At 39.3% G+C, this 26,223-nt stretch overlaps 1 protein-coding gene across 5 annotated transcripts in view; it reads right to left on the bottom strand.

Moving 5' to 3' along the window:
• The window catches only part of LOC119646703 (zwei Ig domain protein zig-8), a 631,176-nt gene that overhangs the window by 17,677 nt on the left and 587,276 nt on the right, over nucleotides 1–26,223 (bottom strand). For all 5 annotated transcript variants that reach the window (XM_038047280.1, XM_038047277.1, XM_038047278.1 and 2 more), the window contains one exon: nucleotides 14,886–15,099. In XM_038047280.1, coding sequence (XP_037903208.1) covers nucleotides 14,886–15,099 — 214 coding nt within the window. The remainder of the gene's footprint in view (nucleotides 1–14,885; nucleotides 15,100–26,223) is intronic.

Here is a 26,223-nt window from a genome sequence, read left to right as displayed (position 1 = left end):
AAAAAAATATCGTTGAAGCCAGGACTTGACTTGATAAACATTATTCGGACTTTGCATCAGGAAACTCAACCGTTGAGAAATGATTTGCTCAGTTCAAACCAGGCCAAATGAGCACCGATGACGACGGAGACAGTGGACGCCCCAAAGAGGCTGTTCCCGACGAAAATATCAAAAAAAACTTCAAATTAATTCTAGGTAACTGTAAATTGAAGTTCCATCGACTTCAGATAGATAGCTGAGGCTCTAGAAATATCACAGACACGTGCTGGAAATATCGTCCATCAATGGTTGGATATGCGAAAGTTTTGTTCAAAGTGAGTGCTACGCGAGTTCACACTCGATCAGAAACAACAACGAGCTGACGGTTCTGAGCAGTGTTTGAAAATCTTTCTCGACAACCAAAAAACCGTCGATATTTAATAATACACAGAACATGGTTCCACTATTTCACACCAGAATCATTTCATTTGATACCTCACGCGAATACATTTCATAGTGCCCATTTGTCTGCCTCCTTCCCGTTCATTTTACAAAGAGCCTAACAGACAGCACTCCTTTTTCTGTTACAGAATTCGAGGGGGGGGGGGATTATGGATCAGACCAATTGGGGAAGAAAGCTTACACCTGAGTCGCTCAAAAAGGACAACTGGCGGTTTCGTTCAGAGCAAAGCCATCATGAAAACTTGCTTGCTTAGTCCTCGTCCGCGTACCACATAAGTGGAAGAAAGTTTTTCATAATTGGTCACAAATAATATCGATGAATGCATAAATAACTTCGCCGTACCCGGTGCCAAGCCCAGCTAGGAGAGAAGAAGGGATAAATAGCTTCAGTTAGAATGGCTGTGGCCACCATACCGTTTTATGAAGTTGGTAAGGAAAATGCGGGAACTTTGCAGGCTTAAAGATTACTACTCACTGAGGAAGCTATCACCACACCTGGCAGTTAGGTATAAAGTGTATGATCGAAAAATCTAAGGTCTGTGTTGAGGTTTGGTATGGATAACCAGCGGGAGCCATCTGATTTGGTAACTGGGTCGGCCTCTCATAACAGATAGCATGGCGGTGAAACCGCTAATTGTAGCGTGGTTCGACGTCTATGAGCTAAGATGACCTAGTCTGATGTAGATGTTTTGTCGCACGATCATTTCAGCCGATTCACATAGGCAGCGGATGAAGTAGATTAAGACAATTAAATCCTATATTTTCCGCTTCTGCTACGAAATAACGGGAGAGGGAGGCACAGCATCTTACCGCATCTTGTTTCGGACACACTCAAAAGTGAAGTTTCTCTCATATACAGTCCACGATACTCACTCATTTCAGACGTATTCTTCAAATTAAGCGAGATATCCCAACAAAGCAGAAAGGTGGACTGTGAGATTGATTCAGCTTTCTAGTGATATATGTTAAAAGTATAAACGAAGAAGTTCAATGATGCCAAAACTGGGCTAATAACATCGATTCCAAAAAACCGACCACCTGTTACTTTATCTAATAGCTTTTTTAGTATCGCCTGCCTTGAAGAACGATCCAAAATTGAAGATCCTGTGACGTTCCCAGTTCTGGCATAATAAATAATCCTAGGTATAGTGAATAAGCTGGAAATTAAGATCTGTTTCTTCGAGCTCAAAATTGCAGTGGAATTAATTAAAAACTATATATATGTCTAATAAGATAAGTTTGTTGTTATGGAATATACAAAGCATTAAAAATAAAATGATTTTGCGTAATTATAAGGGTCGTAACAAAGAATTGCTGAATTGTGTAATTAGTTTCCTTCGGAACTTAGGAAATGCTGATGAATCAAGTGGTGCGATTTCAAGGGGGTCTTCAAAGGACTTTGTACAAGAAAGTAAAAACGAAACTTTTAGCCATATTTTCTCTCATTAGATCCAATTAAAATTTTATGTTTGGAGTTCGAGTCAGTTGTTTCTACACGGAAAAGAGAAATCTCACTGGTGACAGAGGGATTTGTTATTGTGACTGGATGTCGGATACCAGTCGACCTAGCTGTGATTTAGTACCCGAGAGAAATCAGGGTAATAATCTCAGCCGAACGCAATGCTCACCACATTGCCACCTACAGTGTACTGTAGTATACCGTTACGGTATTGAATGAAGTGCTCTAACACGCTTCAAGGTCCTGATCTAATATGGACTGTTGCTCCAACAATTATTGCTATTATAATTATAAAATTTTTAGGAATGACAGAGAAGGCATTCGTGGAAGAGGTATTGCAATATACGTGGGAAAGAACATCCGGTACTCAGTCTTACTGATTCCAAAGACTGAAATTATGCAAGCTGTTGGAATCAAATTCGATGGTTTACATACTCCAATTTTCACTGTTTATTTCCCGAGAACGAAACTACCGTGTGATGGAGTGAATGCTTTCAAACGGGAATAGAGCAGCTGACTTATTTAAATGGATCTTACTCTATGGAGACTTAGATGACAGGCCTAGGTTATGGAACAACGCAAGGGCAAATAAGACTCGCAAAATTATCTACGGCGCAGTCTCGTAATGCAGCGTATTGATACATACAAATCCTTAACCTACACAGGCTCAGGTAATGGCTATTGTTCCACGTTTGACCTCTTAGTCAACGATGGCAAAACCAATATAGAAGATATTTCAGTCTTATGTGCGCTGTTCTCACATCAATAGGAGCAAGTGCAACCAATCCCATTACTTCCTTTTTGCTTCAAAAATACAAGCTGGTGTACATTCAGGAAATACCTAAACGAAATAACTGAACCCAATTGCTTAAATTTGGAAAGCGTCACGTAATCAACACTGGTAACATTTGGATTGAAATAAAATGCAGTACTCCACTAATTACTAAAAACATCATTCCTAATCCTGGATAATGAAATGCAAGAAAAAATTCCATAAGATGAAAATGGCAACGCTGCCGCTGTTCTTGTCTGAAACTGAACCATCTCAGTGCATTCACCCAGATGGATCGCTTTGTTATCTAATTTGAAGAAAGGATCGAAAAAGTTTTTTAAAATTTACAAGACTATTGAAAAACCAGAAACAAATCAAAACATCAATAAGAGTTGAAGGAAAACTAATAATCGGTTATTTGGAGAAAGGAGAACTTCTTGCTGAAAATGTTGCTGCAGCCCAGTGGACTGCCACACACCTAGGTAACGATCAGTCAGTCGAAGATACTAGCCAAATATCAAGAGTGCACTTTCACCATCTGATTCACTATACAAACTGTGGGATCTATACGGAATACTAAAAAACTTGAATAATAGGATAGCGCTCGGATATGACAAAATTCCAGTTTTTGTTTTAAAAACTTGCCAAGAAAAGCAATTGTCTTTTTGGCCTTCATTTTTAACTCCTGTCTCAAGCTTTCATACTTCCCGCCAATCAAAGGGGCGAAGACCAAAACTGATCCGAAAAATTATCGTCCACAAAGTTAGCTTCCGATAATGAGTAAATTATTCGAAAAAATTCTCATCGCGAAACTACAACAGCACTCAAAAATTAACAAAATTATCCCAAATTTCCAGTAGGAATGGTCCCTCTCAATATTGAAAAAGCATCCCATTCAGTGTGGCACAACGGGTTCATATACAAGATGGTTACATTCAAGATCAAGATAAATGGTAATATTTTCCGTCAAAGAGAAATTCAAGTAGGTGTGCCACAAGGCTCTTACTTAAGTCCAATTCTTTTCAACATATTGACAGCAGACATCCTAGAAGCTAGCAGTTTTCGCTAACGATACCTGTATTTATTCTATCGGCTCAGATACGCAATCGCCATTAGAAAATTTAAAAACAATTTTTGGATAAACTTTCTTTGTATGGCGCATTAGGATCAATGCTTCTAAAACCAGATAATTTTTTTCGTTAGCAAAATCAAAAAATAAATATGCCAGGAAAGAGTATGAATTTCATTGGTACTAGGATTCCTTGCAGATCCTCCAGCGACTATTTAGGCTTAACCCTTGACAAGAAACTTACATACAAAAATCAAGTAGAAAATATATTATTGAAAACCTCAAAGTGCCTACATTCATTATATCCACTTATCTGCAAGAAATGTCTTCTTTCGCAATCGAACAAATTGTTATTATATAAAACTACTATCCTACCAATTGTTACCTATGTTGCCCAGTATGGCATCAATGCGCAAAAAGTCACAGCGTGCAGATACTTTAACGAAATTAACATCAGCTTTTATCTACTCAACACTCTCATAACACCATCCTACGTACCCCTTTAGGATAAGATAATTTTAGTGTTTAGATCTGAGTTAGTGATAAGGTTTATAAACAAGATTTTTCTTTTGTTTAGAGTTTTTAAGGTTTTATGTAAAACACTTATGTGAAATCTAATCTTCGAGAAATGTCCCATTCCAATATCTGCTCAAATAAACTTACTAATAGTATATTATCAGCTTTTAGAAATTGACTAGAACACTCCGCTCAGGTTCATCCTAGGTGTACTAGGTGACAGCCTCGTGCATACATATGCCAAGCTTCATTAAAATCCAACTATTAATGGGAAAGTTATAGCAGTTCAAACTTACCAATTTCGTCCGAATTAACAGCATCCTAAGCCATACAAATAAGATGCTGACGTCATAATTAACGAGAATAATTGACATTCGAGTGAAATATTAAAATTACATTCAAGAAGAATCTAATTCTCCCCAGCCTTTTAAGGTTTTGTGTAAAACAAAACCTTATTAAAATCGATTCAATGTCTGTCTGTTTGTCTGTCTGTCTGTCTGTCACATCCACTTTTCTCGAGAACGGCTAAACCGATTCGAATGAAATTTGATGGACAGATGGGAACTATGAAATCCCACGCATACAGCGAGTGCATAAATTTAGGTGGAGATTAAAGGGGGGCTCCCCATACACCCAAAGGGGGGATTCAAACAATTTTTCCACCGGATTTAGTCATGTACGGTATCAAATGAAAGGTCTCGATTTGTACTTTCCGAAACTCACATTAGTTTTGGCATAAATTGCAAAGTGCGTGAGTAAGGAGTCAAAATGTACGCACTTAAAGTGAGACAGGACTCATTTTCGGAAACTACTCAACCTAAAAATCCGAAAAAAATCAGGGTGGTGCGCTTAGATGAAATCTAGGCCTCAAAATATGTCCCATTCCGATATCTGCCCAAATAAACTTACCAATAGTATATTACTAACTCTTAAAAATTTACTGGAAAACCCCCCTTAAATTCATCCTAGGACTTCCGAATTTTGCACCAGGATAATATTTGGCCATTAACGCCAAAGTTATAGCAATTCAAAATTAGCACTTTCGCGCGAATTGACTGCTTCCAAAGCCATGCAAATAAGTTGCTGATGTCATTGACATTCGCGTGAAATATTAAAATCGCATTTATGAAGAATCTACTTATCTGCAGCCCTTTTTAAGGTTTCGTGTATGTGAAATCTAATCTTCGAGAGATGTCCCATTCCGGTTTCTGCTCAAATAAATTTACTACTAGTATATTATCAACTTTTAGGAATTGACTAAAAAACTCCCTTTAGGTCCATCATAGGTGTACTAAATTTTGCGCCGACATAGAGGACAGCATACGCGTGTCAAGTTTCATGAAAATCCAACTATTAGTATCAAAGTTATAGCAGTTCAAACTTATCAATTTCGTTACGAATTAACAGCATCCTAAGCCGTACTAATAAGATGCTGACGTCATAATTAACGACAAAAATTGACATTCGAGTGGAATATTAAAATTCCATTCAAGAAAAATTTAATTTTCCCCCGCCCTTTTTTTTATATTTGATATAGGTTACATTCTTGGCATTTGCTAATATATTAATATTAAACTCAGAGTGTGAAGCGTATGAGGTTGCCTATTATCAAAACAGGGGTTTCCATCAAATGATTTATTTAAATCGCTTTTTAAAAAATAGAGGGCATTGAATTTTTTAGTGATGTGAGACGGAGCTGTCGTGCACTCGCCGCTCCTCACACCTTTTTCTTTTTCTTTAGCCTTTATTCCGTTCAGAAGCGGGGTCGGCTTGTCGTGATCGGTTTCGTCATTTTAGTTTATTAAATGCCTGATCAGGATGTAATCGCAAGGCGCTCCAGCGTATCAAGCCATCGTTGTTTCGGTCGGCTTTTTGGTTGCTTACCATAGACTTCGATGTTCAGAACAATATAGATAAGTGAATTCTCGTCAGTGTGAATTACGTGACCACCCCATCGAAAACGCCTCCCCCGCAGTTTTCCCATATCGATGGGGGATATTCTCATTTCAGACGTTATCAAAACGTGTCACGCCGCCAGTGCAATGCAACATCTTCGTCCCCATTAGCGCAAGACGTCGCGCATTGTCTTTTATAATCGGCCAACACTCAGAACTATAGAGAGCCTCAGACGGGCGACATTGCAGTAAATTTTAGATTTGGGACGTGCGCTGATACATCGATCACAAAGAACAGCAGTTGTGGAATGCCACCTCATCTAGTTTGTGTTTATGCGTGAAGCAATTTCATTACGCAGTTCTCCATTGGCTGATAGCATTAACTCGAGATATTTAAATCGGTGAGTTCTAGCAATGGCAGTAACCTGCCCCTCGAGATGTTTAAATCGTTCAGTTCTGGCAATGACAGTAACCTGCCCAGAACTGAGCGATTTAAATATCTGGGGTCAATGCTATCAGCTAATGGAGAACTACGTTATGCTCCTCACATAAAGAAACACAAAACCTTTTATACCTGACGTGCCAAGGTTCCGGTTTCCCGCCTTGTTTACAATGTATATTAAATATTTTAGTTAGCAATAAGCTGTAGGTATATGTAGACCAAAATTGCATGAGCTAAAAATCCTGATCTTCGAAATTATTACCTACGATTGTATATCTAGATTATATCAGATAAAGATAAAGATACTATTATTATTAAAAATATGAAATTGTCCCGAATGTTAGTTCGTATTCTTGGAAATTTCACACCTCATACCTTCAAATTTCATAATTATCGGTTTGTTACTTTTTGAGTTAGAATACCCTCAAATGTAGAAAACGCGTGGAAGTAAATGACGACAAGTTTTTACAAATATACCATTTACACAGCACTGCAAGTTAACGTAAGGACATAAAGCAACAACCTTCTGGGTTCTCGAGCCTGAGCCTGTACGAATAATCGCTCGGTTCTACACTCATAAAAACTAAGGTAATGATCTATCCAATGAAAAAATTGATTCTGGAAACTTTCTAATGTGGTTCTCACCCTTAACACTGTCGAATCCAAAATATTCAAGTTAGAAAAATAATCCAACTGCTTTGGACAAGACTACCTCTAAAGTGACCAAAACCAGCTTTAACCGCTATTAACCTTTATGGTTTTTCAGTAAACAATTTTCCATGCAAATATCTCCGGAGACTAAAAATTAATCACCCATATAACCAGCTTTAACCATCCCTTCAAATTTCGGAAACATTTTACTTTCAACTGTACCCTCCAAAGTATGTATATAACGGTACAATCAACAAAGATTCATCAAAAAGTAGCAAAGTGATGCAGATGAATATCTCCTTTAGTACCCACTCTGTTCGACCTTGCCGCCTCTCTCCAAACCGAAATCATTCTTCTAGCGCATCTACTTTATCTTGTGCTACCCACATGGTCCGGGACTGTTCATATCGTGAGGAAGTCATCTAGAAAGATACAGTCAATGGCAATAGCGGAGATCCATAGCTGGGCCGCGGGTTGATACCGGATGGTGAGCAGCATAAAGGCTACTCGAGTAAATAATGAGCAGTGGAAGGTTCTAGGTTATGATATCATCTGTCTGCATTTCATATTCGCTCACTGGAAACTGGCCAGAAAATCCCCGGGCAAAGTCAAAGAAAATTCATGATGGTGAAACGCCCCTTGCTACTTTTCCTTTGCGTCTGGATGATTTTCTTTCTGCTCTGCCGTCCTTGTAGGTTTCTCGATGAATACTTATTTTATGATTTTTCTTCGCTTGGTTGCATCGGGTATCGATAGACGGGAAAACTTGTGCCATATTTTCGGTTTACTTTTTTCCAGTTTCAGAATTTTAAATTTTCCAGAACTGAATACAAAGTGAAATAGACGTCTAGGGTAAGAATCACAATAAATTATTTGGCAAAGTCATGCTCCTCGCAAAAAGTGGAAAAGACGTTTGAGTTTCGTATGAATTCTGCAGGCAATTGAATCAAACAGATTTTTATCCTAATGAATGAAATTGTCCAAATTCATATATTTGCCAGTCATGCTGACAATATTGAGCACGTAATGTGAATGTGGTTCAACTAAATTTTTGGCCTCCTCTTTCAGTTTCTCAGTTTCGTAGAAAACAAAGCCACTACCCTAATCTACCCCTCCTGCAATACTCTGTATTCTTTGTTTCAGTGCTTCTTTAAAGCAGTTTCCAGAATTACTGAAATTCCATTTCATCCAAAATATTTGCTAGAATGACCTTCGTATAGCCCCGAGGCAATCAGTTGTGATCATACAATCATATTTCTTCTTAATACCGTAATAACAGCGGAAAGGAGCCCTCCTTCAAACATTCTAGGACAGGAAAAACTTTCGCACTCACATCATCCTACTCAAGTTCGAGAGTGAGTGGTTTTCCGAAAGTTTTTCTTGTGGAAATACTTTCCATTCCACTTAAGCCGGACCATCAGCATCGTCATGAGGTCATCAGGAAACCGTAAAAGTGGAACTAAAAGTAGATAAAAGAGAGCAATAATATACACGGAAATGGATGAGTACTGGAAGGCGTTAGTCATTAATGTTTTCAAATGGAGCATGTCCCGACTGAGGATATTAAAAAGGGAGTAGTCTGTAGCTCAGACGAAACAGCTTTTAGTGTTGGAAACTTTTTAAGAGTGTAGTAATCCGAAGCCTTGGCAAATGGGGCTAAACACATAGGTGCAAAAGTATTTTATATAGATAGGATACCGAAAAGGTATGTCGTGAACGGAAATAACTGTTAATTTCGGAGGATGTAAAGAAAGCAATATATTCCGGTTGAAAAATAGGGTAAGAAACTGGGTCAAGTAGTCGTCGCCATCGTAAGCTAGCGGATGTGAGAATGACACCATTATAGGTGTGCAGACATCAATCAGATGTGTGAATGTATGATCAGCGTGAGGCGAAAATATTTTCTTCTTTCACATTTTTCTATGCCCTGGAATTTTTAAAATACTGAAATGTCATGCTGGCTAGTAGAAGAACGGTGTACTGTTGTAAAAAACGTGTCATTTCAGGTGAAACTTAAAGAAAGACGTTGGGCATGGATCTGAACTTCGAGTTTGTAGGTCAAATGAATTAGGACGGTGTTATTGTTCATTTTCGCACATATATGACACCCCGCACTATGAATAGGGGACCACCCGACTTTTAACCACCCGAGCGATGTAAGAGGCACCAATCTGGAGTGAATCTCACAGCGAGGATATGAAGACTTGGGTACGGTGGTAACTAGGAAAAGTAGAGGTCGGCGGAAGACAAGACGGCAGTTTATCATCTTCATACAAGATGAAGGGTTATAGGGTCACCGATATGGGGCATAATGTAAGCGGCATTAGACGGTCCCATAAAAAAGACCTTACGCACAACCGCGGAGCCAAATTGGAAAATCTTTAGGACAGGAAATGGACATAACGACTGTTAGGCCGGAGATCACTATATATCCACGAGAGGCGAAGCCTTGCAAAAGCAGTTCGACTTTATCGGATTACAAAAATCAGTGGTAAAACATTAAGGTAACTTTATGGTGGAGCACTAACCACCATAATCAGCCTAAGTGTTGGGAGCAGGAGGAGTAACAAGAGGCCAGGTTATGTGCAAACTTAGGGAGCAGCTGGTCTCAGGCGGCGCTTTAGGCGCCTTGGCTTCGGTCATATTATGAAGGCATGCATAGGTTTGTATGAATGACAGGTCATAGAAATGCTGGAGATAGGAAGTAGAGGATCATATTAGCAAAGAGTAAAAAGCGGAGCCTACTGCCTACTGTGCAAAAAGAAGGAGGGTATGGCCATTGATACATTATAGGCAGCAGTAGTGTCCGGAATACAGAAGAGTCCTTAACGAAAATAGTAAGTGAGGTTGATAAAAATAAGGCGGTGCAGGATTTACTCTCATAAACCATCCGCGAGAAAGATGTCAATGTGCGAAAAATTAATAAGCCAAATAGAAACCACGGTTGTGGAATTTTGGTCAAAAACCATGCGAGGAAAGCAGTATTATTGGCTTGTGGCGAACAAGCCCTCCAGGAAATAATGGAACATCCGGAGGAAGCATTGATCAGGACAAACTGGGAGGAAAGCCACACATTTAGCTGCTATGGTGCGCCCCGTCGTGGGCTGAAAATTATAGTAGGAAATTAACGCGTTGACTCTTGAATCGGACAGCCGGACAACGAATATGAAATATAACTTGTTCTGATCGAAGTGTTTGCGGAGCTGGGGGTGATACTCGTTAATGGAGGGGCCTGGGGTCTACAGTGGACCCAACATACGGGGGCACCGTTTTAGCTAGAAAAATTTTGCGGCTAATCAAGGAAGAATATATCCCCAGTGATCACCAAGCAATTTGCATGGGCGCATTGAACTCATGTAACTTGTCCGCACCTTCTGAAAGAAGCGGTTGCCACTTGGTTTCCTAACCATCAACGAAAGCAAACAGCGGTTCAGTTCAGCGAGTGCATAACACCTTCAGTAACTGGAGGGAAGGAACAGGAGGAACTGCAGAAAATATATGGTAAGATTTGCGGAAAGTGAGCCCCAGGTTTGTACGACATCCTTAAACGAGTGTTTAAGTTGGCACTGAGTCCGAACCCTTCGTGAACACCTTCGACCTGTGCCTAAAAAAAAGGAATGTTCCGCTCAGTGAAAAAAGCCAAAAATGATGTTGCTTCTCAAATTCAATAAGCCACCAGGAGATCTAGCATTATATCATCCTGTCTGTCTGTTGAACGCAGTGCAGAAGATGATGGGGAGATTCTTCTACAACAGACTGCTACTCACCGTTGCAAGTATTAATGGCTCGTTGAAGCGCGGTGTGGATTGAAGCACCCATGCTATGGTGAATACAATAACTATCGCGGCTGTTTTGACGTATTGGCATTGGATGCCAAAAATTAATTTAACTCTGCCAACAGAAATTACTGACATATATGTTCCTGGATATTGGGTTGCTTCGTAAAAATACAGAACGGTTGATGAGGAGAAGAAAAGCAGAGAACAGGAGATGCACGAGTGCCCAAAGGCAAACCCACTCCACAAAATAATACCTAAAGGGTGGTGCCGCTGGGTTGAGACTAAACAGACCTATTTTTAGTGAAACGGAATCCTATACGCTCCCGGTTCTGCTCCTATATTTGTGTGACTAAACTGAAGAGAATACGTCGTTGAATGAAAAAAAAAATACTCAAGGTGTGAGTATGAGTTCAAAATATATATACCTACACTTTTTTTGGAACCGCCCAACCACCAATCTGTTAGCAGTGAGCGAATGGACTCTCGGTTCTCGATATGCCTCCAGCATGGTGTCCTTCGTGGTGAATAACATCTAATGCTATAAATAATTTAGTGAGGGAAATTGCGCCCCAGGGCAGATGCAGTATGCTGGAGTCGCTTAACTCAGCTCAGGTATCCAGAACAGGGTGCACGGCGAGGTCGAAGATCCCAAGTCGATAGTGACGCCACTCGCGATGCGGTCTCTAAGCTAACGGCGACTGTAGGTACTTTGCGTTCAGGAATTAGATCTCGATCGCGGTCATGGTTGAGGTCTGCTTCCCGAAAAGGGCGTTCGGGTAGTGGCACGCCCCGACCTTCATCAGCCTCGACAATTTGCTGGTACTACCGTAAATTCGGAGCTTATGTCAGTACAACAAAAAACTAGGCAGCGGCTACCCGAAGTGCAGTACCACGTCCTGACAATTTGCGACCTTCTGAGCAGGCGTTGCTTTCTGGTTATCACGAGATCGAAGGTGTCGGTTCTCCCCGTACCCTGTCCAAACACGTTAATACCGCAAAACTTGCAACTGACTGCCTCTCCCATCCGCACTACAAGGAGGTGGACATGAGTCTCGCACTGCGCCGAATATATTCGTGGCGATTCGTTTTCGCTGACATTAGCACCCCCATTTTAGGTACAGACTTCCTGTCACTGTGGGCTGTTGGTGGGCCTGCAGAGTAACGCCTTGATAGACCCCACAACCTTTTTTAAAGTCGTCAGGATTTGTTTTCAAGAATATTGGCCACCATCGCATTCGCGCATTCCTGAGAAAATATCGCAACATCACTGCTGAAAGTACTTTCTTCCAGTTGGTTAAAAATAATGTGCGTCACCTATCACCCCAGAAGCTAGATGTTGCAAAGAAAGACTGCGATGATTTCATGACTTTCCGCATTCATCGATAAACTGCAGTGTTTTCGCGACCTTGGATCTGGCCAAATCGTATCACTAAATTCCTGTTACTTTGTTACCTGATACCAACAAAATATTAATGATAACTGCGAAATTGATAAAGAGTTGGAATTTCCAAAATATAATAATATATAGAATAAGGGTCTTGAAGTGGGAAACACTTCATTCCAAACCCTAATGGTACACTACGGCAGACAGTAGGAGGCAATGTGGTTAGCATTGCGTTCGCCCGAGATTATTACCCTGATTTGATGCAGGAACTCATTTACAGCTGAGTTGACTGGCATCCGACATCCTGCCACGATAAAAAATCCCTCTGCCACCAGTGAGATTTGAACCATAACCTTCCGCTATGACAGCCCAATAATCTAACTACTTGAGCCATCCGCACACAAATATATACTCATTATTATTAATTTTATTTAAGTAGATATCATAATGGAATATTTCGGAGCCTAGATACCGTACGCATGGACCATCCTAATGGTTCTTTGAAGTAGTCGGCCCTTTTCGGAGCCCCGCACTCCTCGGCTTTACAACCACGGTCAAAACTAATATCTGCTTAGTAATCCTAAAAACCTTTCATTTGGTCTGTCACATGGCTATATTTGGTGAAAAAAGGATTCGCGTCTCTCCTTTATGATATGAGGACATCCTTAAGTTCAACGTACTCCAATGTAATTTACTGTATGCGTCGGTGTTTACAGTTCCACGCTTTCTACCGTATCAATCGGTGTAATCGTTTTTGAAAAAAGTGCGAGTGACAAACAGACAGACAGACGGACACGGAGACAGGCAGTAAACCGATTTTAATAAGGCTTTGGTTTGAACTTCTGAAATTTCCCGTTCTTCTATTTCATCTCATCGTTGAGAAAAGCGTTGGCCCCTCACGATTATTGAGGCGTTTAGTAAAACAAAGCCAAAATAACGCTACCCTTTGCGGGCTGACCAAGTTGGCGAAACTGGCCTTTATACACGGAATTTGAGCGTAAATTGTCATTTAATTTGTTTACAGCGTATTCTATGATTTTCATAATGGACAAAAATATCGAACAAATATAATAATTTGCTTCAAATTTTGCAATCTGAATATAACTTTATCAAGAATACGCTCATTTAAATGTTGGTACACTACGCTCAAAATTGGTCCAAATACGATGAAAAATTTACCTCCCAATATCTTTAATTGAAGTTAGCATCTATAAAATCGAAAAATGGTGACTGAGAGAAAACGCCGTTGAAGAATTAATTCGCACATTTACGTAATTGTTTGCGCATGAGACCCATTCTGCTTAACTAATGCCGACAAAAACTTAGCACTGTAAAGGTGACTGAATTCTGACTTCACATTTTAAATTGCATTATGACTAGCGATTTACGAGTTTGAAATGCGCACCAGTCAACAAATTTCAGAATGGCGCCTTCCAAGTGAATCAAAACAGAATAATAGAAGATACGCGAGGAGGACTGAAGTGGATTTCGTCAAATATTTCGATAATTGGGTTAATCGCCAACATATGTATATGTCTTATTTCAGAGAAGAGCTTACTAGCCAGTGTAATAAATTTAAATGAATAAAATATATTTTGTCGATACTGTTTGGACATAAGTGTAATGGACAAATTTCTCTATTATCTGCTCGGAGCAAATGCATTCAATTGTACGCTAACACAAAGATGCATGTACATAGCATAACATTGCGATGCTAAATGGATAAACAAGTCGGGGCACTGGAACCGGATTTGTATGAAGCTTGGCATCCGTATGCGCGATACTCTCCTCTATGCTGGCGTACTTTACTTTAGTACTCCTAGGCCGAACTTATGGAGGTTTTCACAGTCAATTTCTAAAGGTTGATAATATACTATTAGTAAGTTTATTTGAGCACATATTGGAATAGGACATATTTTGAGGACCGAATTTCATATAAGCGTACTGTGCATACTGTGTTGTGTCGTGAATGAAGTGCTCTAACACACTACGAGGCCCTGATCCAATATGGATTGTTACACCAACGATTACTATTATTATTACACACTCTAGACTCTACTTTTTTGAAAGATTCTCTAAAATTTTAACATTCTATGTACTTATATAGATTTCTCCATTTTGGGTATTTACAGTCAAGTTTTCAGAAACAACGATTGAGGAAACTTGAAAACATTGACCTATTTATGCTCTGATCTCGATGGGATTGTTGCAAACAACGTAGAAGGAAGTCGGAAATAATGACTTTTTGGGCCTGGGAACAATGATACTGTCATTAAATCCACCAACGCATTCCGAAGAGTTGGTATTAAAAAACTGCAGCAACTGCACTTCATTATACTTTAAATCGACAATGACTATTTGCCCTAAAATATTAACTCGTCGATGTTTGCTGTTCGAAATTTGTAAGCCATTATTGTCATTACATTTCATTCTCACATAACAAACTTCTACATGTTCCCTAAAAATACTCCACTTACCTTTTGAGACAAAAACATATATGCTAGCTGGTTCGGTGTTGCTAGCCGAACACGTATAATTGCCCGAGTCAGCTATTTGGGGCTCCCTAATTATCAGACGACTCTGCGTACGTGTTCCAGGTGTTGTTTCGATTGTAATATCTCGTCGGGAATCGTAATAATTAATTAGATGATCATTTTTCTGCCAATACACGTACTGTGGCGGTGTCGGACTCTGAAATTAATAACAACATGGTAACATATAAAGTCAACGATATTCAATTAGTGAAATTAAGGAGAAACAACAGAAGATGTAGGGCCACTAGGGGAAGATATATGACAATATCTGTTAAACCTGATAGGAAATCGTAATTAGTAGGATAATATTCTGCAGAAGTTTGTTTATTAGTGAAGTATTCTCATATAGTTGTTACTGGAGTGTATATTATTACTGGAAGACATCCGCATTCACGCATTTTTTTTACGTAATTCCTAGGTATATTTATTACAATAAGGTCCTTTTGTCTTCTTTTCACGGACTTGCTTCTGGATCTTACAAGTCCCTAGCAAAGGGCAAAAGGACTACTATTTATCTTTCCAGTTTAAAATTAATGAAAAAATAACACGTGGACTTTTTGGAAATTAGTAACGGAGAAATATTTAGATTCCATGCACCAGAAACCAAAGATTAAACAGCTATCCGTAGCAAAGGCTAACGCAAGATGTATAACAAAAAAAAATCACTTTACTGTAACGTTTAGTATATGTATATGTACCAGGCTGCTGATTATTAGAAATTTCTCAAAAATTGTGAGAAACTAACTTTTGTTTGCTTTCCCAGAAGGTATTTATTTTAGATAAAAACATTGACCTTTCGAAACATACGAGGTCTCATCAAAAGTTCCAGGACTTTCCTAATAACTCTTTCTTACAAATATTTACAATTGTTCTAATTTATTCCCTTCAAGATACTCCCCTAGGAAGCAAATAGACTCCCACCGGTGCTTCCAGTTGTGCGTGCATCTTGAAAACTCAGCTTGTTGTTGTTCCAGCATTTTTCCTTGATCTCCTCTATTGGCTGAAACCGCTTTCCTTTCATTGGGTAATTGAGTTTTGGGAACAGCCAGAAGTCACACAGAGCCAGGTTAGGAGAATAGGGGAATGGGTAAGGATTGTCATCGAGTTTTTGGCAAAAAACTCACGAATGATGAGCGCGGCATGACAAGGAAAACGGCTCGCCTATTGCCCACATTTCTTCAACTTCTCAACTTCGAATCGAAGAAGATAGTGAGCGTCACTTTAACGGTTGATCTCAACTGCTGAGCCTTTTTGACTTTCACTGGGAAGACTGTATCTTGGTTTCCACGTCGTAGCCATAAATTTAAGACTCGTGATATGTAATGATGGTTTTCAAGAAGTCCCCATTGTTTGAAATAATTAAACTCGCCCTTTTTCTATTCGTTGGTGTTATTTATTGGTCTTGCAAATACCGATATTTCGGGAACCACTAAAAAGCCTAGTGTTGTTAGCACTGACGAAGAGTACAATGGTTCCCGAAATATCGGTATTTAAAAGATCAATAAATAACACCAGCGAGTAGAAAAACAAGTAGGAATACCGAAAGCTCGCGCTTTGGGTACAAATATTTTGTGTTCATATAAGGTGATATAAGAAACTTCAACGCACATCCCCAATTGCCGAATACTGTACATATATAGGCACGTATATGAATTTTGTACTTCTGGGATGGATATAGGGGGGGTTTGCGGGTAAATGTGGAAATATACTATTATTAACTTTATTTTTACATATATCGGAACCGGATGTATTTTGAGGCCCTTGATTTCATAAGGATGCATCACTGTGTTTTTTTTCAGATTTTTCGGTTGAATAGGTTCTGAGAACGAGACCTGTTAACTTTTTGATGGTCATATTTTGAACCCTCTTTCCCCTTTGTTTTACCCGATATCAAATATAGAGCCATTTTCGAAAAGTACTAATTGAACCCTTTCATTTAATACCCCGCATGACCACATTTTATGAAAAAAAATTGTACCCTGCATTCACATGTATTCATTCCCCCCCCCCCTTAAACTTAACACAAAATTGCGCCACTTCTCCCTGACGACCACGAAAAAAAACACGAACCAGCTATCAACATTAACGTGAAGAAGCGAAATTTGAAAAGTCCTGGAACCTTTTGATCAGACCTCATAGGTATCTTAGTCTACCAGTTTTTAAATCTACAATATTGCTTTAAAAGATTACATCTCAAAATTGCCAAGGATAATTGGTGCCCTCAACTACATCTTGACGTTTTTAGTTAAATTATATACTCTAGGGGGTCAATTTCACATTTCCCTATTTTTACACTGTCGACCATATCTAATTTATTTATCCTGTTCAGCTGCTTGACTACTCTCAGCCTCGTGAAGATACTGCATGAGGACGGTTACTAATCGTTTCGGATGGGCTTCATAACATTTGTTGCAATCAGGGCAACTAATTTTATATTTACCGCCCTTTACTTCCTTCAGTTTCAGGCCGGCAGACATTAACAATATTATGGATATCCTTCTTTTTATACCATTTTATGATGTCGCAACTAAAATGTGTGTGTCCCTCTTATATTCCGCCGTTCTTAATTGGATAGATTATTGCAAATATATGCCGCTATTTTAAAATTTTCTTTTCTGTCTGCCACTCGCATAGCGCATCAACCATACCTTCACGTCATCGTTATCGTCCTCCAGTAATGTGCTTCGCAGATATGGTCGACTGCTGCAACCTCGTTCACTACAGTAATTTACTATCATCAGCATATTGGTATATTTTATCAGAATGCGATGGACACCAAAAGTTCGTGAAGAGAAAGAAAAAGACGAAGCATCGACAAATGGTTTTCATAACTGCCTGAAATACCTGATACAGCCCCAGTCACAAAAGTTCAGAAAGACTGGTTCTACGATGAATGTAATGTAGCAACGGAACGGAAAAATGCTATCACGAACTTCGTCAAGTAAAGGACTTACTTCACACCAGAAAAGGGAAACCTGGGAGAACCAACAAAAGTAAGAAAAAAAAGTACAGGGAGCAACCGCACCAGATGCGCAAGTTTTACCAACAAGTCAGCGGAATGGAGCCATAACCACCTCGATTCTTAGCCTGTCAAGACAACAAGGGAAATCTGATTTCCGAGCGTATGGTAATTTGATAAACTGCTCAACAATCAAAATGTTGGCCCGTTGGAAATCCCGCGTACTAAAAACGACGAACACATACTGCCAACATCAATCATGAATGGAAAAGTTACCCTAGTCATAAGCCACCAAGCGCGGGTGGAATTGCAGCCGAATTGGTTAAATATGGAAGCGACCAATTGCACCAAGTGTTCATCGACTTACGCTCAAAGTGTCCGGCAGTGAATGGAAGAGGCATTATTTGTTCCCTACATGAAAAGGGGGATATCACGTAGTGTAGCAATTATGGAGGTATAAAGTCCCTAAGTCCCTTCTATAAGATATTCTCCACTATCCTGCAGGGACACATATTCTCATCAGCCCATACCAAAGACGTTTCACTCTAGGTAAATCTGCCACAAATCTGTGCGGCAATCGGTGTTGGAATATTACTATTGGTTGCACCATCAGCTTCAAGGCATCCTATATAGCATAGTCAGGGTAAAACTGTACAATACCAAGAGAGGATTCGATATTCTTATTAAGTTGATAAGGTTGACTAGGATGAACCTGACTGATGTGCGAGGCCAGATAAAACCAGCAAGACCACTCTCGAAAACTGCCTATGGGATGCCCTATCATGCATCCTTTTTAACCTGCCCTGGAAAAGTGATCCGCGATGCAGAGGTAAATGCGAGAGGCATCATCTTCTGTAAGTGCACCTAACTACTGGCCTATGTTGATGATATTGACATTACGGGAAGAACAAGCGCAGACGTAAAATTGTCTCATCCTGATTGAGTAGGTGGCACGAGATCTTGGGCTGTACATTAATCAAGAAAAACGAAATATATGATGGCAAAGTCAGCACCAAGAAAACAAGAAGCAGCACGTCAAATAAAGACAGCATAAATAGGAGACTACAACTTTGAGGCAGTTTACAATTTCTCATGTCTGGGGTCGAAAATCACAACCGATAACAGCTCGGGTGACAAAATCCACACACGTTTGTTGGTGAGCCAAAGCAGCCTATTTCAGCTCGCAAAAACTATTCCGCTCTAAACGTCTGACGATAGGGTCTAGGTACTGCCCTAGACAATGATCTTGCCAGTCATTATGTATTCCTCGGAGACGAGATAAAAATCCTCCGAATAATTTTGCCCTCACAAGGGAATGGACGAATCACTAACCTACACAACGACGAAATCTATCAGTGATACCATGGCCGTCTGTTGTGGATAAAATCCGGCTCAATAGATTGGGGTGGGACGTTCACTTAATCTGTATAGATGGATTTCCAGCCCGAAAAGTCTATAAGAGCAGTACCTATGCTAGAGAAAGAGGACATGGTAGACCATTCCTCAGATGAGGCAATGGCGTAGGCTCCAGGCAGCTATTGGGGATCGAATTTGAGGACCTCAGCCCAAAACCGGGAGCTCCTTATTAAGACAAACCTAAACCCGATTGCGATTATTGCGACATCGATGATGGTGGTTGGTGATAATTTTATTTCTGATAGCGGCACTGCGGACTCAAAATATGTGGCCCCAAAATGTGAAACAGATGTCGTTCTCAAAAAATTGGCGTCAGTATAAAAATATAAGGCATAATTTTGGAAAGTTTGAAGAAAATTCAACTATTACTAACTTTCATTGAAGGTGAAAGTTTATATATATATATATATAAATTTAGCCAGATGTATCAGTACCACAAGAACATAGGAATATTTTAATATTTCTTTACATGAGATAAACCCAAAACCTTTCAAGCTGAAGCGTCCAGCTTGCGCTATTTCTACTTGTTTTATTGCATTAATACACATTTTATATTGAGTTCGTGCTCTTCTAATCTAAGGTTGGGTTAAGTGAAGAGCATTAGAAAGTTTGTCAACTGCAGTACCAATAATCTAGTAATGGTTCCAAGGAACTAATAAATCAATTCAATTATACTTTTGCTTTACCTCCACTTAAAACTTCCTGGGTGGACTTCTTGAGCAGTATAATGTCTTCAAAGTCGACTTCTAAATCCTTCTCGTGAAATTCATGGAAAATCCTTTCTTGCTAAGTAAAGGAGCAAATTAACTTGCCTTGACTTGTATACTTTCCACTGAAACTTTTTCAGACGTTTACAAGTTGCTTGCCCTAGTTCTCAGCGAAGATTAAAACATTTCATTTTCCAATTAAAGTCATGTCAGAGCTCACAATATAACTTCCATCCACATCGATCGAATCAACCAGAGTAAAGCTAAGCACAGTCGACTTTAGAATAAACATTATCCGTTATCGTCGTTGAAACTTTTCTCATTAGACATCAACGACAGAATTTCAAGTTTGTGCTCATATATATCTTGCAGTGGATGGAAAAAAATAGGAAATAAAATATAAAATATGACGACAGGGGAGGCAACGTATCACAACAGCAGCGACGATAATGTGCGCGACATTATGCCGTCAATGTGTCTTCGCCATTGAACTAAACACCCAACCGACTTTACTGGCGCCCTACCTACTTGTGCTCGACATGACCTCACCTTAATGAGATACAAATGTTTTTCGTATGTAACACACCCCCACGCGCCGGGGGTTGAATGACTTTCTCTGCAGGATGACTTAACCCTAAATTTAAGTTTTGAATGGAAGTATCCTGTTATATGATAATTCATAGAAGAGATAATGTGATCATGTATGTGGCTAGCATGCATTCATTCATGTACCATGTGTCCTTGAAACCGCCAGAATATGTAGGTTTTAGCAGGGTTCCCAGAAATATTCGCATTTATGGTATCTAACGGATTTTTTCACTGCAATAATGTAGTAAAATCTAGAAGGGTGTTCTGCAGTTGACCTTAATCGAATAGTCTTAACGAATGAAAGTCCTACCTATACATTTATTGTTGGAAAAGAGGCTTTTCGTATTCTAGTGTCAGCATATCAAAATACTCAGTCCAAACTCCAATTTAACCGCATGAATCCTATCTGCAACAACGAAGAGCTTGCAGCGTTTGTTACTTAGTCAGTACTTTAGTTTCATAGAAGGACGATATCGTGCTCTGTGTTAGTCTATTGCCTCTACGCAGACTTCGCCAAACTTACAATATATCTGAACGGAGCCACCGCGAACAAGAGTACTTCTCCAGGGTTAACATCAACCTTGAATACTGTCGCGGTGCATTATCATCACATGTGACACATGTATATTGCCTCCCAAGAATAATAATTTTCGCATAGTATATCAATGTATAATGTGCAGATGAAGTGACTCCTGGAAGAGAATGGGGCTGTAACGAGGAGTAATGATGGTGTGCTTCTTCGCATTCACACAATATCATGCATGGTGGTGGTCTAACCTGTTCCATAATGGAAGGCACTTGAGCTCCACTCCATCACGATGTGTTCTTGAACTACGTATTCGTGCGTGAGCAAGTGCCTGGGCATTGAGATAGTGATTGCCCCATGTACCAAGTTTTGCCCTGAATTTCTGAACCTAGACATGATTTTATTGCTTCACATTCTCAATATTTACTTTCGGTCCTGCGAAATTGCACATAAAGTCCTTGAGTGTTTCCCTAACAATAACGAGTCCTATTTATTCCCTGCTCTTGCGATGTTGATACTGCTCATATTTATACAGTGCCGGGAAATAATGGAGGCACACCAAGTTGAAAATAACACAGAATTGCATACTCATGCTTGAAGAGCACCTCCAGAAAGGTGGAAGTTGAAGCTACCATACGAAATTATTTATATACCTAAACGACAGATTTCAAAATTTTTGAATCATTCTACATCGAATGAACAACCATTTTCTAACTCAAACTAAGGTGAACTTATAAAAATTACATGAACCACTCCTGATGTCTTTCAAGCCTGTTTAAAGTTGACTACACAAGTGTTCAAATTCGCTAACCATAAAGCGCTGTACGTCCTTTTGAGGCTTCACTTTCACTGAAAACATTCAGGCAACGTGCACTCAAGTAAAGCACCCTTCTGGTTTTTATTGCTTCAATGGTGCTCATCTGTTAGAATAAGGAACTCAGCGATTTTCCGTCAACCTCCTCACTTTCCCCATTTCGAGGGCCACATACGATGCTCACATGGTTGCACCCGATAAGCCCGGAATTTATTACTAAGAAATTAAAATCTCCCCAGGGTACTTCACTTGATAAGTAGATCACCTGAGACCTTCAATTTTAAACTGCAGGTGTGAAGTATCAAAAGTTGTTTCATTTCATGGTATAAAACCTTAAGAGGGCTGACGGCCAGAACACATCAAGTGGCCTTAACACTGAACAACAACCGTCTGAGTGGTTTGGTAGCATCATTAATTGTCAAGAAGGATTCACCCTTAATTAGTGGTTGGATGTGTACATGAAGACAATTGAGAATTTGTTTGAAAATGAAAGGTGAACGTGTTGAGTTACTTGCGGGGATTATCTGCAAGATTTAGTCCACTTTTCAAGTGGTACTCTTAAAGAGCTCTTCAAAATGTTAAACACTGACTTAGGGCACAGCAGCACATATCTACTGACTGAAAGAAAGCAGAAAAAAAAATTCTGAAAATTGCAGGAACTTTCCATATTAACTGTATTTTCAATACTATGCCAAATTTGGGGATAAAGAAATCACTATTTTTGAGAGAAGACAAATAAAGATATTTCTACATACATTTTCATAAAGACATTTTTGAATTCGAAAGACACCCTCATCCTCAAAGAGCCAAATGACTATGCATTCTTACATTTTAATTTCAGGTATTTTCCATGTAGAAGTAACGTGATTTTCAGCCCAGGAGTTTACATTCTATGTTTCTTTTCTTTGATGGTTAGTTCTTAGAAGTATCCTTACTGGAATAATGTTTTTCCAGAAAAAGATAGAGAGTGGAAGCGGCAAAATATGAGCATACATTAAAATTCTGAAAGCGTGACCTACGTAGAGTATAGACAAATATTATATTCAAGGCCAGCTATGGATGGGGATATCAAAAGGTACTGAACGCACGGCTCGGGCAAGGGAAGTTTTGACAGAGATTGATATGGGTACCCATATTCAGTGACGTGAATTTTGTACGGGCGACGTAAAGTTTTCCAAAAAGTTGATTTTCGATCTCGATTTCTATCTTACCATAAAATTGAAAAAGTGTTGAAAGTAAGGATTTGTGTTTGATTAGTTTTGCTATAAATTCAGTAAAATGGAAAACGTATAGGAAAACAGGGGAGATCACCCGAACGCTTGGTGTAATTTATATTAATAACAATAACGAAATTATCTGCCTTTAATAATGCATTCAATCATTTGCTTGAAAAGGTCAGTTGCCTTTAAGGTAGCACAACCAATACCAGAAACATTCAGTACTGACATAAAATTTGCACTATAATTTGACTTAAATCAGCAGCCAAACTACAGTAGGCGAATGTGGCATTCGGGCTTGCAGAGGATCTCCATTAGGGTTCTTCATTTTGGCAAGAAATTAGCGACACACTTTGTTTGATCAACTGCTATTATATGACGATTTTTAACAGAGACTGTCGGACAAAATTGTCTAGCTAACAATAGCCTGACTACCAAAAATTCATCGCTACTAAATTTTCGGGCTGCTTGAAGCCTTATGTGTGCTGAAGTATTTCTCCCTCGTTGATGCTTGGTATGTTTAACCAACTGCAATCCAATTCCCCTATCAAACTTCACAATTTCTCAAAACAGGTAACGAAAAGTCGGAATATGAAAAGCTCGACGCTTGAGGTATATTGTGGTCAGCTTATGTTAGAAAGTTTCTGTGAAGGTTTTTCCATTCGCGTATAGCAAAATATTCAAAATATTGCTTCATATACTGCAACACTAAAAGATATATGTACAAATTAAAGACATATGTATGTAAATATTAGGATCGGCGGGCCCCGGTCCTGTCGAGAAATGGGGAGGGGGAAGGGCGTAAGTAAATTAGTCCGAGCAAAACAAATACTGGAAAGAGCAAGGAACTCGCAAGAACCCTTCGGAAGAAGCCCATTGATATCTGCGCTCTCGCTACTTTGGTAGCCCACACACTCAATAGGATGTTGGTATTGCCATCTCAGAGGGGCTTCTGCGACGCTATTAAAAATAGGTCGACCTGATGCCAAGAAAGATGCCTTTTGGCAACTTCTCGATGGAAAGACTTGTAACGTGTCTGCTAATGACTATATCATCTTTGTCAGCGACCAGGTGCTATGGGGGAAAAGGGTTTGGAGCACACAGTGAGGGTGGCGAGCGTATAATTGATTTTCCGGGCACCCATGGCCTTATACTTATAAATACATGGTTCATCAAACGATTGTCTCATCTTCCTACATTTTATAGTGGGAACAGTCAAACGCAAATCGACTAAATTCTCATAAGACACCGACATTTTATCACCGTCACTGATTGCAAAGCCGTTCCGAATGAGACCATCCCACCTTAACATTGGCCGCGGATTATCGTTTTGCGGATCAAGCCATCGATAAAACAGCGTGAGGAACGCACTGGCCCGCTGCGCATTAAATGGTGGCTGATATTGTAACAAAGATTATTTCGATGCTTAGATACTGTGTACACCAACCAACATAACTTTTTTCAGATTTTTTCGGATGGTTAATTTCTAAGAATGGTTCCTTTAAGTAATTGATCTCTTTTGGAGCTCCACACTCCTCCCATTTGCAACCAATGCCAAAATTAATACCTACTTCGGAAACTTTTCATTTGACAGCTCATGTATCCATATGTGGTGAAAAAAAAATTGGCACCCCTTTTCTAGGTGTATGAGGAATGCCCGGTAAATTTAACATGCACTAATGTAATTATCTCTATGCATGGAGGTCAACAGCTCCAAGCTTTCTAGTGACTTCGTCTCAATGGATATAACCTTTTCTGGGAAAAGTGCATATGACAGACACATAGGCAGAAAGACAGGTTTTAATACGATTTTGTTTTCAACAAAATCTTTAGAAGCTGAAAAATGAAAAATAAGATCTTTGCATTCGCGACCCCCCTTCCAATGAGCTTAATTTATTGTGGTATTTATGAATTGATATAGGATGATGATGCCATATACGTCTTAGAGTACAATAGATTCACAAGAAATGGAAGACTTTCACATTTTATAACTGATAGATGGATCGTCTTTGATCTCCAGAATTATGCCCCCATTTATACCGGTGGCAATCTTTATACTTCTAGAATTAATTTAAAGTGTATGAAATAGAAATGGAGGTTGCTATTGTCTGTGAATAGTGCAAGTTACTCCATCCAGGCGTTTTCACAACCGATACAAGCAGAAAACTTCTTTAGCCTTTGGAGGTTAAGATCTTTGGTTTCTATATTGGATGTTATGTCGCTCCAAGTATGAAAATACCAGAGTATTGCATATACTAGACAGACCGTTTCGCCAAAGAGCCCAATCCCAAAAATTATTGCTGGTGGCTTCAACGCCTTGACAGCGGGGTGGGGAAGCTGGAAAATAAACAAGTCGGGAAACCGGGAGCTAGACGCTTCAGGTATGAAAGGTTTTGTGTATTTCTTTTATAAAGAGATTTTAGTATGCATTTGTCCCATTAGTATGTAGCACGTAATATATGCATATATTATGTGAAAATATCCACTTTCAGGTGATATTGACATGCAAAGTCTTGACTTTGCACAGAAGTGGCAGCTTTGCCCTATTATAAATTTGTCACTAATAATGCAGTTTTCACCAAATTTGGTAGGATTACTAATTACTAAAAATTACAGTAATGTACTATTATCATATTAACTTTATTTGAACAGATATCGGTATGGAGGGTATTTTGGGGACTAGGCACCATACAGTGGCAGCCTCTTGACTTTTTTCAAATTTTTCGGTTGGGTAGTTTCTGAAAATGGGTCCGTTAAAGAAATGATCACTTTCAACCTCCGCACTCCCCACCTTTCCAACAAAAGTCAAAACTAAGACCGGCTTCTAAAAGTACTAACCGATACCTTTAATTTGATACACATGAATATATTTGATGGAAAAGAAATTTACGCCCCACTTTTGCATGTATGGGGACCCCCTCTTAAATCCAACGTAAAAGTTCACACCTTTTTAGCAAATTTGTTGGTCAATCGCTGCAACCGTCTCCGAGAAAAATGCGTGCGACAGACAGACAGACCGTCAGACAGTAAACCGATTTTAATAAGGTTTTGTAT

This window comes from Hermetia illucens, chromosome 1 (assembly GCF_905115235.1).
Source record: "Hermetia illucens chromosome 1, iHerIll2.2.curated.20191125, whole genome shotgun sequence".
Classification (NCBI taxonomy): Eukaryota; Metazoa; Arthropoda; class Insecta; order Diptera; family Stratiomyidae; genus Hermetia; species Hermetia illucens.
Note: the sequence above shows the minus strand (reverse complement) of the source record. Positions and strands in the feature narration are given on the sequence as shown.